At 62.3% G+C, this 14,552-nt stretch overlaps 1 protein-coding gene across 4 annotated transcripts; it reads left to right on the top strand.

Moving 5' to 3' along the window:
- Positions 1–14,244, top strand: CPNE7 (copine 7). 4 transcript variants are annotated; one of them, XM_032389952.1, is made up of 15 exons: positions 1–231; positions 2,208–2,390; positions 5,011–5,085; positions 5,261–5,335; positions 5,970–6,053; positions 6,439–6,528; positions 6,639–6,737; positions 7,089–7,175; positions 7,524–7,583; positions 8,421–8,554; positions 9,392–9,446; positions 9,942–9,993; positions 10,060–10,193; positions 12,785–13,021; positions 13,559–13,819. In XM_032389952.1, the coding sequence occupies exons 1-15, from the start codon at positions 58–60 to the stop codon at positions 13,745–13,747; spliced, it is 1,728 nt and encodes a 575-aa protein (XP_032245843.1). In that variant the 5' UTR covers positions 1–57; the 3' UTR covers positions 13,748–13,819. The 4 variants fall into 4 exon arrangements, with proteins under 4 accessions (XP_032245843.1, XP_032245842.1, XP_032245845.1 ...); XM_032389951.1 differs by having other exon boundaries at positions 6,606–6,737; XM_032389954.1 differs by lacking the exon at positions 10,060–10,193 and having other exon boundaries at positions 6,606–6,737; positions 13,559–14,244.
- The last annotated feature ends 308 nt before the right edge of the window (positions 14,245–14,552 follow it).

Here is a 14,552-nt window from a genome sequence, read left to right as displayed (position 1 = left end):
CTGGGCAGCGGCCCCTCGGTGCGCCCAGCCGAGTCCCCGAGCGCCGGCGCCGGGAGCATGAGTGCGGGCTCGGAGCGCCGGGCGGCGGCGCCCCCCGGAATGGTGCCCGCGCCCCGCGCCTCCAAGGTGGAGCTGCGTCTCAGCTGCCGGCACCTGCTGGACCGCGACCCGCTCACCAAGTCCGACCCCAGCGTGGTGCTGCTGCTGCAGTCCCAGAGCCAGTGGGTGCAGGTAGACGCTGGGGCGGGCGCGACCCCCGGTGCAGGTGCCGAGTGGGGACCGGGGGCCTGGCGCCGGGGACACAGAGACCGAGGTGGGCAGCGTGCAGGGCAGGGTCAGGGCTGGGGTTACCAGGTCGAGAGAATCCGCGCGCACGAGTTGGGGGGTGCTGGACTGAAGGCCACAGAGAGGAGCCCCAGGTAGAGAGAGGGAGCACCAGCATGGGGGGTGCGACCAGGGTCCCACGTGGGGCTTTAGGTGCCGGAGTGAGGCACCCCACCTTGAGCGTGCCGGCAGGGGGCTTGACTAAGGGGCACAGAAGAGAGTGGGGGTGCGGGAGAGAGTGGTGTGCCCAATGGGGGATGCAGGGTTGGCCTGGGCTCATGGGTCTCCCCCGGCCTGGGGGGGCCACCGCTCTGCCAGGTCCTCATCCATCAGGCAGAGGCACCCAGACCTCGGATCCTGGAGGGGGGAGCAGGGAGGGCCAGGCAGGGCTGCGGGGTCGGGGGGCACGGCTGACTGAGGCTGAGGCATTGGTGAGCTAGAGATTTGGTCTCTGACCCACCTGGGGGGCTCCCAGCCTGTCGCCTGCTCTCCTCTTGTGGCAGACTCTACCGTGAGTCTCCAGAAACCCTGGGGTGACCGGGTCAGCCCAGCACTTGTGGCCAGGTTGGGACAGCTGAGGGCTGGTTTGTACACTCCACGGACCTGTTTCTCCCTTTGGTACTCTCGGGCCTGGGGGGTCGCTGGGGTGCCTGGGCAGCTGGCTGCCCCTTGTCACCCCCGGCCCAGCCCTCCCCGTGGGCCAGTCACGGCGATAGCTCTGCATTGTGCAAAGCACTCTCTCGGTCACTGTCCCCTGTGAGATGTGTGCTTCACCTGGAAAGGTGGAGAAACGCCGGGCATGGGCAGGCGAGGTTGGGGGTTGAAGCCCAGTGGAATTGAGGGATCCCTCCCCAGGCTCCAGTATGCCCCCTGACTGTGGTGACAGTGCAGGGGGGCCTGGGTGGGGCGGTGGGGCAGTGGGAGAGGGTGGATGAGGGGGAGACCCTGGTGTTCACCGCTGGGGGCCTGCGTGGGGGAGGCAGACAGGCTGGGCCCCGACCTGTGAGGGGCACAGAGTCCTGGAGGCTCCAGTGGCCAGCTTCCACAGACCAGCTCTGCTCCCCCATGCGGTGTGACCTTGTGCTGTTTCTTGTCATCTCTTGACCGCCAGGCTTCTGCGGGTCATTGGCCTAGGAGGTGAAGGGGCCACTGCAGCCCAGTGTCTTTGTGGTGCTGGGGACATTGAGAAGATCTGTGAGGAGGGCTCGCTTGGCCCGAGCACGGGTGCAGTTGTCCCTGGGGGGGGGGGTGGCCCACACAGACCCTCTGTCTGAGGGTGCGGGAATTTGTGTACCCTGGAGGGTGGCAAACCTACCTCCCCAGGCTGGATTGTGCTTTAGGGGTGTAGGGGTGCCTAAGCTGGAGGAGAGAGCTGAACCCAGGGGGATCTGTACCCCCTGCCCCAGTCTCCCTGCCTGCCCAGCTGGGGAGAGATCTCCACTGTGGGTTTGAGCAGCCCAGGATTCTGACCCAACTGTGTTCCTGGCTTGGACTGCTTTTGCACAGGACCCTTTCCCTCTCCGAGCCTCAGTTTCCCCAACTGTGATGGGGATAGAGTGGGCTGTGGTGGGCAGGATATGAGAAGCTGCGGAGAAGCTGCGGCCTATGGCTGGCCAGGGCTGGGGCCTTTCTTTCAGGGAGGGAGGTGCCTGGGGCCCCTGGCAGCCGCGCAGTAGCTGAAATCCTGAGGAATGGAGTGCGGGTTGGCTGGGGGCGGGGGCGTGGTGGGTCTTCCCAGGGCCTGGCCTGGACACGAGTCCTCCAGGAGCACGAGAGGGCAGGTGAGGGGACTCTGCGGGCCAGAGCCGGGGGCCCAGGACCCGGGGAGTGCCTGGGTGGACGCGGCTCTCCTGCGAGGTCTTCTCAGCCTGGGCTGCTTGCAGGTGGACAGAACTGAGGTGGTCAGGAGCAGCCTGCACCCCGTGTTCTCCAAGGTCTTCACGCTCGACTACTACTTTGAGGAAGTACAGAAGCTGCGCTTCGAGGTCTATGACACGCACGGACCCAGCAGTCTTGGCTGTCAGGACGATGATTTCCTTGGAGGCATGGAGTGCACCTTGGGGCAGGTGGGCACCCCGTCCCCTTGGGAGGAGAGGCCCAGGTGGGGAGGCGCCCCTGGGCCAACGCTGGTGGGAGGCGGTGGTGATGTGGGGACAGCCTGATTGGACGCCGACTGTGGTACCTCAGAGCTCCCTCTGGGACGAGCGTCCCACTCTGCCTCTCTCCATAGTGACTTCTCTTAAAAATTCTTCATTAGTTAGCTTTAAAAGTATGTAATTTTGAACTGGGTGATGCATTCCTCTAATTCGACATTTGGAAAGCGTGAAAGGCGTGGCGTGGAACGTCTACCTCTTGCCTGTCCCCGGGCTCTGTGCTCCCACATGAGGCCGTGAGTGTATATTTTTCTCTCCGTGTATGTATTTTTTTTTTTTTTTAAAGATTTTTTCTTTATTTATTCATGAGAGACAGAGAGAGAGAGGCAGAGGGAGAAGCAGGCTCCCAAGGAGCAGGGAGCCCGATGCGGGACTCGATCCCAGGACCCTGGGATCATGACCTGAGCCGAAGGCAGACGCTTAACCGTCTGAGCCACCCAGGCGCCCACTCTCCGTGTATGTATTTTAACAACACAAACTCCATACACCCTTCTGCAACTTGCTCTTTTCACTGTCATGACGTGAGAGAGCCCTTCCACATCGGCACATAAGTGTCCTTGTTTCTCCCTGCGGCAGACGGACCAGCCCGCCGAGGCTGCGGTCACCGGAGGGACACTGTTTGCGGTCCTCGGATGATGTCCGGTCCAGTAGCTCTTCCCTTAGCAGCGCAGGAAGGGTTAGGGTACTTCCTTCTCGGCTGGTGAGGGGAGGTGCTTCTTGGTCACTGACGTATAATTTATGCACAGTACTATGTGCAGACCTTAAGGGTCGATGCTCATGAGTTTGGGTGCCCATATACCTGACCGTCGCCCGGCTCACACAGGACACTTCATCACCCCACTGACCCCCTCCTCTCCAGCCAACTCCTGCTAGCTTCGCCTGCTCCAGAATTTCCTGTTCACAAATCACACAATGTGTTCTCATTTGTGTCCGGTTTCTTTTACCCAACATGCTGTCTGCGTGACTCATCCCCATTGCTGTCTGGTTCGGAGCTGGTTTGGGGTGGATCCCTCTGCCGACCCCACTTTACAGATGACAGCACTGAGATTAAGGAGGGGCACGGCAGCAGAGCAGGATCCCCCCGGGTGGCTTCCCCCCTGCTCGTCTCGAGCACGGGAGAGAATAGCGCACACCGCGGACACGTGCGTGGGCACACAGGTGTTGACATGTACGCACGGACATACGTGTACGCACGGGCACAGGCCCATGGGTGAGGGTACAGATGCATGCTTGGACACACACAGGAACAGGTGTGGGCGCACGCATGTCTAGGCTGACACGGCCCGCTCTCAGCTGACTCGCCAGGCCCACACGGCCATCAGGCCAGCTGCAGGCGGAGCTCGAGGTCCCGACACCGGCTGCGAATCCCAGTCCCAGGACCTGGAGCAAGTCGCTGACCTCTGCCCGAACCTCCAAGCCTCAGCCATCTCAGGGGGTAGTTGGGGGACCGAGAGAAGAATGCTTATCCACCTTAACCGGTTCACAAACGAGCTAGCCCTAGCAGTGGAGCCTACGAGTGGGAGCACCTGGGGAGGCTCGGGACATGGCCCCCCCGGCACCCCTTAGCCTGTGTTGACCTCCCCACGCGCAGCGAACGGTCCCATGGGCTCGGGAGCTGTCAGCTAGGCAGCGCCGCGTGGGTGTGTAGGTTGGGAGCATCTGAACGGACTCAGCTCACTGTGCTGTAGTCACCCCAGCTCCAGGAGCCGGTGGACGGTGAGGCTAGGTAAGTGCTAATGAGCATCCGGGTCACTGTCACCATGGCGACAGCTTGGTCTTGGCTGGCCAGCAATGGGTGGGGTCCCTACGACGTCATAGAGCCTTTGGTAGCTGTGAGGGGCTGTCCTCACTGAACCCTTCTACAGACCAGGGCGCCCACCCACCTGAGTGCTGCACACAGCTTCCCTGGGTCAACTCACAGGCCCCCGTTAGGGGTTTGTAGCCAAATGAGGGAAGCATCCGCGCAGGGCCAGGCAAGGGGGAGGCCCAGGTGGGCAGGAGCGGGGAGGAGCCCACAGGGAGGGCACAGCACCAAGGATGTCCATGGGGCAGCATGGTCTGCACGAACGCACAGGAGGGTGGAGAGCTGGCTTGGTGTCTCCGTTCTTGCCCTCAAGCCCTCTGCCACCTTCAGGGCAGCCTGGGGGTCCAGGGTAGCGCCCAGGAACCCCCTCGGCCTCATGCCGGCCAGGGGGGTTTGAAGCACCTTGCTGCCTGGGGGCCGGGGCCAGGCCGCTGAGGAATCGGGGCTGGGTGGGGCTGGGTGTGCAATCCGTCTGGCGTGTGGGGTGCTGTTTCTGCTTCCTCCTCTCCCGACACATGGACGAGAGCGCCCCTCATCCACAGCCGCACAGAGGGACGCCCATCAGGTGGCCGAGCATCTCCAGAGCGGGCCGTGGGTTGGTCACTGCCGGGCCCCGAGGCTGTGGGGCCCTGGGCTGTAGGTTTGGCAGAGCCAGGCTGCCCAGGGGGACTGAGGGCAGGGTCCCCAGGGGACAGGAGCTGACCCCTCCCTGACTGTTCTGACTTCCAGATCGTCGCCCAGAAGAAGATGACCCGCGCTCTGCTGCTCAAGTTCGGCCGGAACGCCGGCAAGTCCACCATCACGGTGAGGCTGCCCGCCTTCCCGCCCAGCCCCTGCACCCGGCAGACCCCACCCCTTCCTCAACGCAGCTCTGAGGGGCGAGGCCCGAGGCTGCCTTGTGGGGGGGGGGGCGGGGGTGGTCCTGGTGCCTCCCCTGGGCCCGGCCTGCAGAGCTCAGAGCCGTGGCTTCCCCTCCCAGGTGATCGCTGAGGACATCTCCGGGAACAATGGCTACGTGGAGCTCTCCTTCAGGGCCCGGAAGCTGGATGACAAGGTGCGTGGCGGGCGCCCGCGTTGGGCCACGAGGACAGCCCACCCCCAGCGCTGCCCTCCCCGTCAGAGCCTTCCAGGGAGCGAGCGCTGTGTTGAGTGAGAGGTGCTTGGAGCCCCGTGGGGCCGCCAGGAGGCTGCTCCTGTCCCCGTGTCGGTCACTGGCTCTTGGCTGTGTTCCTCTGGGCACTGGGCCCCTTCCCAAAACCTCTGTTCATGCTCGTGGCCCCATTTAACGATGGGGACACGTGCTCAGGGAGGCTGCCATCCAGACAGTGGAGGGATTGCTCTGAGCCAGGTTCTGTCGGCTCTCACATGGGGTGGGAGCACACAGAGCAGGGGTCGGACCTGCTGGAGGGTGTGTCCTGCTGCCCCGCTAGCCAGGCAGATGGGAGCCTGGGGAGGAGGAGGGGGCCAGCAGCTGGGGCTAGCCGAGCGTATGCAGACATGGCCGGAGAGTCACAGGAAGGGTGCTGGGGAGCCAGGGAAGGCTCTAGAGGGGAGGGCAGCCTGGGGTCACTCCGAGAGGCTCTCACCCTCATTTCATAGCTAAGAGGATGGAGGCTCCGTGGGGGTGAACAGCACTGCTGGGAAGCCGCAGAGTGGGGCCGGTAAGCACAGCCTCTGCCCTCCTCCAGGACCTCTTCAGCAAGTCAGACCCCTTCCTGGAGCTCTACCGGGTCAATGATGATCAGAGTGAGCAGCTGGTGTACCGGACAGAGGTGAGGACTCCCTGCCTAGCACCTGACGTCCGTTGCAGTGCTCTGGGGACAGGAATGAGAGGACAGGGAAAGGAGCCAGCCCCGTCACTCCCCCGCGTCCTCCCAGCGCCCATCTCCTTCAACAGGGAGCCGGCCGACCAGGCGGCCAGGCCAGGCGCATCTGCCGCTAGAACCCACAACTGTGTTTTGTCGTCCCTGCCTGCAGGTGAAATGGCATTTCAGTTAGAGCACTGAGACATCGTCTCCTTTTGAGATAAATTAATCTGAGTAAGAAAAAGAGGCTATTTAAAGAACAGGGTTCCAGGTGGCCTGGGAATGTGGCGGAAGTTCTGGAGGTGGCTCCCGGAGGAACCCGAACCAGCCCCCTCCCGCCCCCCGCCCCCAGGTGGTGAAGAACAACCTCAGCCCCGTGTGGGAGCCTTTCAAGGTGTCCCTGAGCAATCTGTGCAGCTGTGAGGAGACGCGGCCTCTGAAGGTGGGGCAGGACGGGCCAGGGGCGGGTGAGGGGAGCCTGCTGCAGGGGGATGGAGACCTCGAGGTGGGGTCCCACAGGGGCAGCGGGCTGAGGGGGCCTGGGCTCCCCAGTGCCTCGTCTGGGATTATGACTCCCGCGGAAAGCACGACTTCATCGGGGAATTCTCCACCACCTTTGAGGAGATGCAGAAAGCTTTCGGGGAGGACCAGGTGAGCTGGGCCCCTCCCTCCCCCCCACCTAAAAACAGGGTGGAAAGTGGGTGAACGCTGGGTTCTGACCCATCTGCACAGGGTTCTCTGGAAGGAGCCACAGGAGGTAGGTAGAGCGCTGGCGCTGAGCCCGGCCGGCTCCAGAAACTTCCAGAAACTGTTATTACTGGTAAAACCCAGAGAAGACTGATGACCACGCTGCCAGGTGGCCAGACCAGGGACATCAGTTGCCTCGTTACAGTTGGAAAAATGCTGTTCAGGGCTGGGGTTTTGAGGCCTCCCTGCTCCCTTGGGGTGGGTGTTGGGCACTGGGGCTCGGGGGTGGGGTCTCTGCCTATCCCTGTCCCCCAGGCCCAGTGGGACTGCGTGAATGCCAAATACAAGCAGAAGAAGCGTCATTACAAGAACTCTGGGGTGGTCATCCTGGCAGACCTGAAGGTGAGCTGCGACGCCTGCCTCACCCACAGTGGGTTGGGGGCCGGCTCCCACCTAAACTCTGCAGAGAGCCAACGGGGCAGGGGCACGCCCCTCCCTGCGAGTCTCCCCATTGTCAGATGGACCCTCAAAGGCCCCTAATCCCAGAGCCCCGGGGCTCCCCAGTCCTTGGGGGAGGGAAGTGGGAGGAATGGAGGGCAGGAGGGGTCAGAGAAGGGAAGTCGGGGGGCAGCTGGGGGTCAGGCCGCTCCAGGCAGCTCCCCTGGGGGAGGGCAGGTCCCCGGGGCTCCAGCCTCCGTGTCTGGGCATGGGGCATCCTGGGTGGGCCCTGCCGACGCCCCTGCCTGGAAGTTCTACAGGGTTCACTCGTTCCTGGACTACATCATGGGTGGCTGTCAGATCCACTTCACGGTGAGCGCCCGGGACCCCCGCTCCCCACCCCACCCCGTGGAGCCCCTCCACCCCCGCAGAGCCTGGGCAGCCTCCCCACCCGGACGGCGGGGGCCGAGGTGCATACATGTGTGTAGTCAGGCCCCTCTGCGGGGTCTGCAGGGTCCACACACCCCCTGCCCAGCTCTGGGCTCTTCCTGTGCATAGAGGGTCCCCCATCCGGAAGGGATGGAGCCAGGACTCAGCCTCAACAGAAGCAGTGACAGAAAGACGAGGAGAGAACAGAGTGACACTTGTCACCGCCAGGGACAACACCAGAAGCCCCAAGACCAAGCTGCCGTGGCCTGGCCTGGAGCCGGGGCTTGGCCTGGAGCTGGAGAGCCCGTGTGTCACCTCGTTGCTCATTCAAGGATGCATGGGCTCCTGTCTGTCCCCTGAGCAGCAGCAGGAGGGGCCTGAGGGAAGTGTCCCGGCAGGGGCGGCAGGCTTGAACTCTCAGACCCTGCCCAGGCAGGGTGGCAGCTGAGGCGAGTCTTGGCCTTGGGTCCCTTCCCACGGCCCCGCCCCAGGCCCAGTGACAGGCTGGTGGCACCGGGAGAGGGAGGGGCCTGTTCCTTCCTGAGGATGCAGGCTCCATCCGGTTGTGCTGGTCAGTGCTGGTCAGCGCTCGTTGCCCTCGGCCTCCACCCCAGCACAGAGCTGGGCCCTCAGACGGCCCTGGGGACTGCCCTAGTTTGCACCCCTTGCCAAGCAGCTCCCCACAGCTTATTCCCCTTAACTCTCAAATGGGGGTTCTGTGTGCCTAGTCCAGCCCAGGTGGGAGAGGGGCCCCCAGCTCATGAGCCGGGATCTCTGCAGGTGGCCATCGACTTCACGGCCTCCAATGGTGACCCCCGGAACAGCTGCTCTCTGCACTATATCAACCCCTTCCAGCCCAATGAGTACCTGCAGGCTCTGGTGGCCGTGGGGGAGATCTGCCAGGACTATGACAGGTGCAGCCTCTGCCCCCGGCCTCCTTGCCTTCCTGCCCCCGGCCTCCCTGCCTCCCTGCCTCCCCGCCTCCCCAGTCTCCCTGCCTCCCCGGTCTCCCTGCCCCCAGCCTCCCTGCCCCCAGCCTCCCTGCCTCCCCAGCCTCCTTGCCAGCCTCCCTGCCTCCCTGCCTCCCTGCCTCACCGGCCTCCCTGCCTCCCTGCCCCCAGCCTCCCTGCCTCCCTGGCCTCCCTGACTCCCTGCCTCCCTGGCTCCAGCTCAGGTTTGGGCCCAGGGGTGGGCATCATGGCTGTATCCACTAGCCCAAGGAAGGCTGGCAGTGTCCGGGGCCACGGTGGGTGGGGCTTACTCCACGGGCCAGCCCCAGATGTCACTGCGTGGCTGATCCGCACGGGCAGCCCCGCCCCCTGAGGTGGGGCTGGCCCTCACTCACATGGCCCCTTCACCCTTCACACAAACATGGGGGGTGGCCCAATTTATAGACCAGTAAACTGAGGCCACGGAGGGGTAGACCCCTCTGTCAGGGGGTGAGGGGCAGAGAGCTGAGGTCCCAAAGACAGGAGGCCGATGCTTCCCAGGGTCAGGTTGTGGTCCCAGAGTTGGAGGAGTTGTCTCTGCCCCTGCCTGGAGGCTGGGTGTCTTCCTCACTGCTCAGTGCCTCAGTTTCCCCCGTGTGGTTTGGAGCAGGGCCGGGCACCCAAGAAAGTGTCAGCCTGGGCCTGGTCACACAGGGGTGGAATAGAGCCCGGCTGTCCTGGTTCTGGTGGATATCTCCCCAAAGCACACCCACCCCCAGGGAAATCAGGGACCCCTGTGTGATGGGGCTGCCTCTCTTCCAGCGACAAGAGATTTTCTGCTTTGGGGTTTGGAGCCCGAATCCCTCCCAAGTATGAGGTAGGAGAGCCTGGGGACCGGGACCCCACCCCCCTGCATCTGCTGGGGCCTCCGGGGCCAGGCTGCTTGTCCCCAGCAGAGGCCGTCCTGGGTCCTGGGACCCCTCAGCGGCTGCCTCTCGCTGGTGGGAACGCAGCCTCCCTGCACTTCCAGCCAGAGAGGCTGACCTTGGTCACCTAGCACCAGTGACCCTCTGGGGGAACTGAAGAAAACTCTGTGTCCCTGTCAGGAGAAAGGGAATGAGTCTGGAAACTTCCAGTAGCAAATAGCTGAAGAACATGGTGGCGGGAGGGATTTATTGTTTTAAAGCATCTCAGACCCCCTGGCTGCAGGGGCTGAAGGACTAGTCCGCCTGCCCTCTCTCCCAGGTGACTCCCTCCATGAGGCTCTGTCCACGTGGGGGCCCCAGGGGCTGCAAACCTACCTCTCCCGGGAGGTGGGGGCTGGGGGTCCTGGAGGGGTAGCCCAGCTGACAGTCCCTCTGTGCCCACCCAGGTGTCCCATGACTTTGCCATCAACTTCAACCCTGAGGACGATGAGTGTGAAGGTAGGGGCCTGAGGCAGGCCTGGGTGGGGGTGCCCCCGGGCCGGGCTCACCCTCCTTCCCCCACAGGAATCCAGGGTGTGGTGGAGGCCTACCAGAACTGCCTGCCCAGGGTCCAGCTCTACGGCCCCACCAACGTGGCCCCCATCATTTCCAAGGTGGCCCGCATGGCCGCGGCCGAGGAACACACTGGGGAGGCCTCCGTAGGTACCCGGGGCAGGCGGCAAGGTGGGGCCGGGGTGCATGAGAAGGTGGTGCGTGCCACTGGGGGCCAGGTATGGGCCGCAGTGTGTGAGGGGGGCATGGCGGTCAGGGAGGCGCAGGCCTGGGGGTACTGGGGGATGCAGGGGGCCCCAAAGCCCCCCTAGAGGCACAGGTGTAACTCTCACCTGGCGGGGTCCCTTCCCCACAGGCTGTTTGTTGTTCTGCCGTGCGCATATTATTTTGTTTGTGTGTCTTTTTATTTTTCACAAATAATATTGTGCTGAAAGTTGCATTCTGCTTTACTTTTTTTTTTTTTTAGATTTTGTTTATTTATGAGAGAGAGAGATAGAGCATGAGTGTGTGGGGGGGGTCAGAGGGAGAAGCAGGCTCCCCGCTGAGCAGGGAGCCCGATTCAGGACTCGATCCCAGGACCCTGGGACCATGACCTGAGGGGAAGGCAGACGCTTCCCCGACTGAGACACCCAGGTGCCCCTGATTTCCTTTTTCAACATGTTTGTAGATCTGTTTGTGCTGCCGTATGCACTGCTGGTCTGTTGCTTTACCTTTTTATTCTGTAAAAGACACCACGTTTGCAGAAGAGTGCTCCATCCCTCACCTGAGGTCACTGACTTCTTTCCGCGTTTCCTCCCTCCCCCCTCCTCCCCTCCCCCTTTCCATATGATTTTGAAGCAAGTCCCAGACACATAACTTCGTCTGTAAATATCAGTATAAACCTCTCGAAGAGAGAGAAGAGAGCCACTGCCATGACCACACCTAAAACTCGACAGTAATTCCCTCGGTATTGAAATACCAGTATCTAAATATGAAACATCTGGGTAGCACACATGTCCCGCTGGATGGTTCGTGTCCCATCCCGGTGGCTTCTATGGCAGAACGGGGGTGAAATGGCCCCACTGTGATTGTGGACGTGTCCTCCGCCTTCCCTTGCTGATGGAGGGGGAGTCCTGTAGGGTCTCCTGGTCTCGAGGCTGCTGACTGTGCCCCGTGGGGGCATTCACCACATTCTTGTCTTCTGATTCGACTTCCCAGGAGGTGGTGGGAGTGTCCCCAGGAGGCACACATGTCTGCCTCTGTCCTCCTTGGTGCTCAGAGCCTCCATCTCTACCAAGATGCTTCACAGGGGCTTCTGTGGGTTGCTAGATTGCTTCCCGTGGAACAGTAGCGGTGTTGATACGGTGGGGAGGCGCTCGGCGTAACCTGGGACCCGCTTCTCAGTGCACCTGATCTTCCCCTGCCCGTCTCTTTCGTCCCGAGGGAAAGCGGTGTCACTCCCTCCCAAGTCACACATGGCTTCCTGGGGCCAGACCACAGTCACCCACACAGTGCTGGGAGGCCCCGTGCTCACGGCGACGGAGCTCAGTGTTTGAGACCTAGTCTAGGGGCAGGAGGGGCGTGCGGGCTTTCCTGAGGAGGGGCCGTGTCCACGGGGCTCAGAGCTGGGTCCAGCCAGGGGTCCTCAGACTGCCCAGCACACGGTCACTCCTCCCATGGGTCTGGGGCTCTGGGGGGGAGGAGGGCAGGGGGCCTCTTGGCAAAGATGACCCTGTTGTGATGCCCATTGGTCTTTCCCTCACGTGGTGTCACAGGGTTGGTGCCCACTGGACTAGGGTCTTCTTTTTTCTCCTTTATGTTTTCTCTCCTTTATGTTTTCTCTTGTCCAGGTTTTTAGTACTGATTTTTAGTAGTTCTGTTTTTGGGGATTTTTGTGTTTGTTTTGTTTTTTAAAGATTTTATTTTTTAAGTAATCTCTACACCCAATGTGGGGCTTGAACTCACAACCCTGAGATCAAGAGTTGCGTGCCTGAACCAGCCAGCTGCCCTGTTTGTTTTGTTTTGTTTTGTTTTTCGAGAGAGAGAGAGAGAGAGAGTGTGTGGTGGGGGGGAGGGGCAGAGGGAGAGAGAGAATCTCCAGCAGACTCCACACCCAGCACGGACCCTGACACGGGGCTCGATCTCACAACCCTGAGATCATGACCTGAGCCAAAATCAAGAGTTAGATGTTTAACTGACTGAACCACTCAGGTGCCACAACCCCTGTTTTTTTTTGTTTATTAACAAGGGAAGTGGACTTTTATTTGAAACAAGTCCCAGTCTGTCTTTGTGCTGATGTGCTGAGCACCTGGCCAGGCTGGGCCAGAGGGTGTCCTCTCTAAGTTGTTCCTTGGATCCCAGGGTCCCTTTAGGGTGTGGGAGGCCCTGTCCACTGACAGCCCACAGGACCCTCCTTCTCGGGCCTCGGACGTGGGTTCGGACCCAGGCTCCACCAGCCTCAGCCTCTCCATCTGTATGATGGGTTGGGAGATGGGTGGACGCATCCAGCCACAGTAAATGAGCTCATGATGTCTTGTGGTTGTGGTGAACTGCACTTTAGCAACAATTTCAGAAAAGCCTGAACACCCTCAGCTCGGGATGCCCGCAGTGGCCCCCAGGCTGTCTGGGGGAGGGGAGCTGCTTGGGGGACTTGCGGTTGCCTGGGGGGTAGAAGTGGCCCTCAAGGGTCCCCAGACAACCCCCGAGGGCCTGAGGAAGGGGTGGGGGACCCGTGCCCACTCTTTCCCTGTGTCCCCAGCAATACTACATTCTGCTGGTCCTGACCGATGGCGTGGTGACCGACATGGCCGATACACGGGAGGCCATCGTGCGTGCCTCCCACCTGCCCATGTCCATCATCATCGTGGGGGTGGGCAACGCCGACTTCACGGATATGCAGACCCTGGACGGGGACGACGGCATCCTGCGCTCCCCGCGGGGCGAGCCAGCTCTCCGAGACATTGTGCAGTTCGTGCCCTTCCGGGAGCTCAAGAGCGTGAGTGCATGCGGGGGGCGGTCCAGGGCCTTCCCCCCAGGCTCCCGGGGAGGAGCAGGACTTGAACTGCTCTCAAGCACCTAGAAACCTTCCTATTTTGAAAATATCGAACCTACACACAGGAGAGAAGGCGGCACAGTGGGCTCCCCAGGCACTTTCAGACCCTCTGTGAGACACAGGAAGGAAATTCACGACCGGTGGACACTCACAGGGCTTTATGGGGGGGGCGCCCACCTCCTTCCTGCCTCACACCTGCCCTGTGTGCCTGGGGGAGGGGCGGGGCCACGTGGGTGCAGGTGCCATTCAGGCTGGAGCCCCCTTCAGCAGTGGGCCACTGCAGCCTCGTATCCTCGGTTCTACATCCCGTACCGAGGCTCCCCTGGCCGCCAGGAGACTTCCTGGTCAGCTGCGGGACAGAGTCCTCCTCTACTAGAGGGTGGGGGCCGCAGCGCCAGAGGATGAGGCTGGGGTGTGATCGGCTGGGCGGCCAGAGGGTCGGGAGGCCCCAGCTGTAAGCACGCTGTCCCCGCTCTGAAGGCGTCCCCGGCAGCGCTGGCCAAGTGCGTGCTGGCCGAAGTGCCCAGGCAGCTGGTGGAGTACTACAGCCACAAGGAGCTGCCCCCGAGAGGCGACAGCACCCACGCCCGAGAGGCCGGCCCCCCCGAGAGGGCCGGGCAGCCGGGAGTGCGGCCAGTCTCTGTCTCCAGCACCCTCGAGGTCCCTTAGGCCCCCCGCCTTCCAGAGCCCTCCTGTGCCCACCCGGCCCGCCCCTGTCGTCCTGTGAGCCTGCTGCCTAGGCCAGCCCTCCGGGACCCCCAAGGCTGAAGGATGAACAAATCCAGGCCTGGGGATCCCTGAAACAGGAGCTGAAGGTGTGGGGGTGCTGGTGGTAGCCCCCCATGCCTGGCCCTGCCCCCGCCAGGCCGGTGTAGAATGGTGGGGGGCACGGACTCCTGAGAGAGCAGGAGGCCTGGCAGCTCGGCCCCAAATGAAGGGAAGTTTAGGGATTGGGGGATTTCTGCTTTGCACCCAATCTTTACTGAGGAGGGGCCCGCAGTCTGCCTTCCAGTTGTGGAGAAAACCCCAAGATGCCCCCAGACCCCTGATCCACAGTCAAGATTCCTCTTTGCTCCCTGCCTTCCTCCCTGCTCACTGCTCACTCCCACCTCCGCACCCAGGTCTGTGGGGTCTGCAGTGGGGGCTGAGCATAATAAAGTGTCATCCTGTCCTCGAAGCAGTTTGTGCATTTACTGCCCCCATTCTTGCCTCCCCACCCCTGCAGCAGAGGACTGCACCCCTCTGGAGGGGTGGACAGGCGAGTCGGGCCCCCTCGCATCCCCCACACTGGGACAGGGAGTCTGCTAGACTCAGGCCCTCGGGGTCCTTCCTGGACGGAAAGGAAGGGCCCTTTCAGGAACACAAGGGTGTCAGAGGCAATACTCCACCCAAGGAAGGGCCAGAGGGTGCAGCGGCTGCCCCCATACCCTGAGTGGCCTCTCCTTGGCCTTCAGTGATCCACTGCTCGAAATCT

This window comes from Phoca vitulina, unplaced genomic scaffold, assembly GCF_004348235.1.
Source record: "Phoca vitulina isolate PV1807 unplaced genomic scaffold, GSC_HSeal_1.0 scaffold56, whole genome shotgun sequence".
Classification (NCBI taxonomy): domain Eukaryota; kingdom Metazoa; phylum Chordata; class Mammalia; order Carnivora; family Phocidae; genus Phoca; species Phoca vitulina.
The sequence above is the reverse complement of the archived record's forward strand: the minus strand, read 5'-3'. Positions and strand labels throughout refer to the sequence as shown.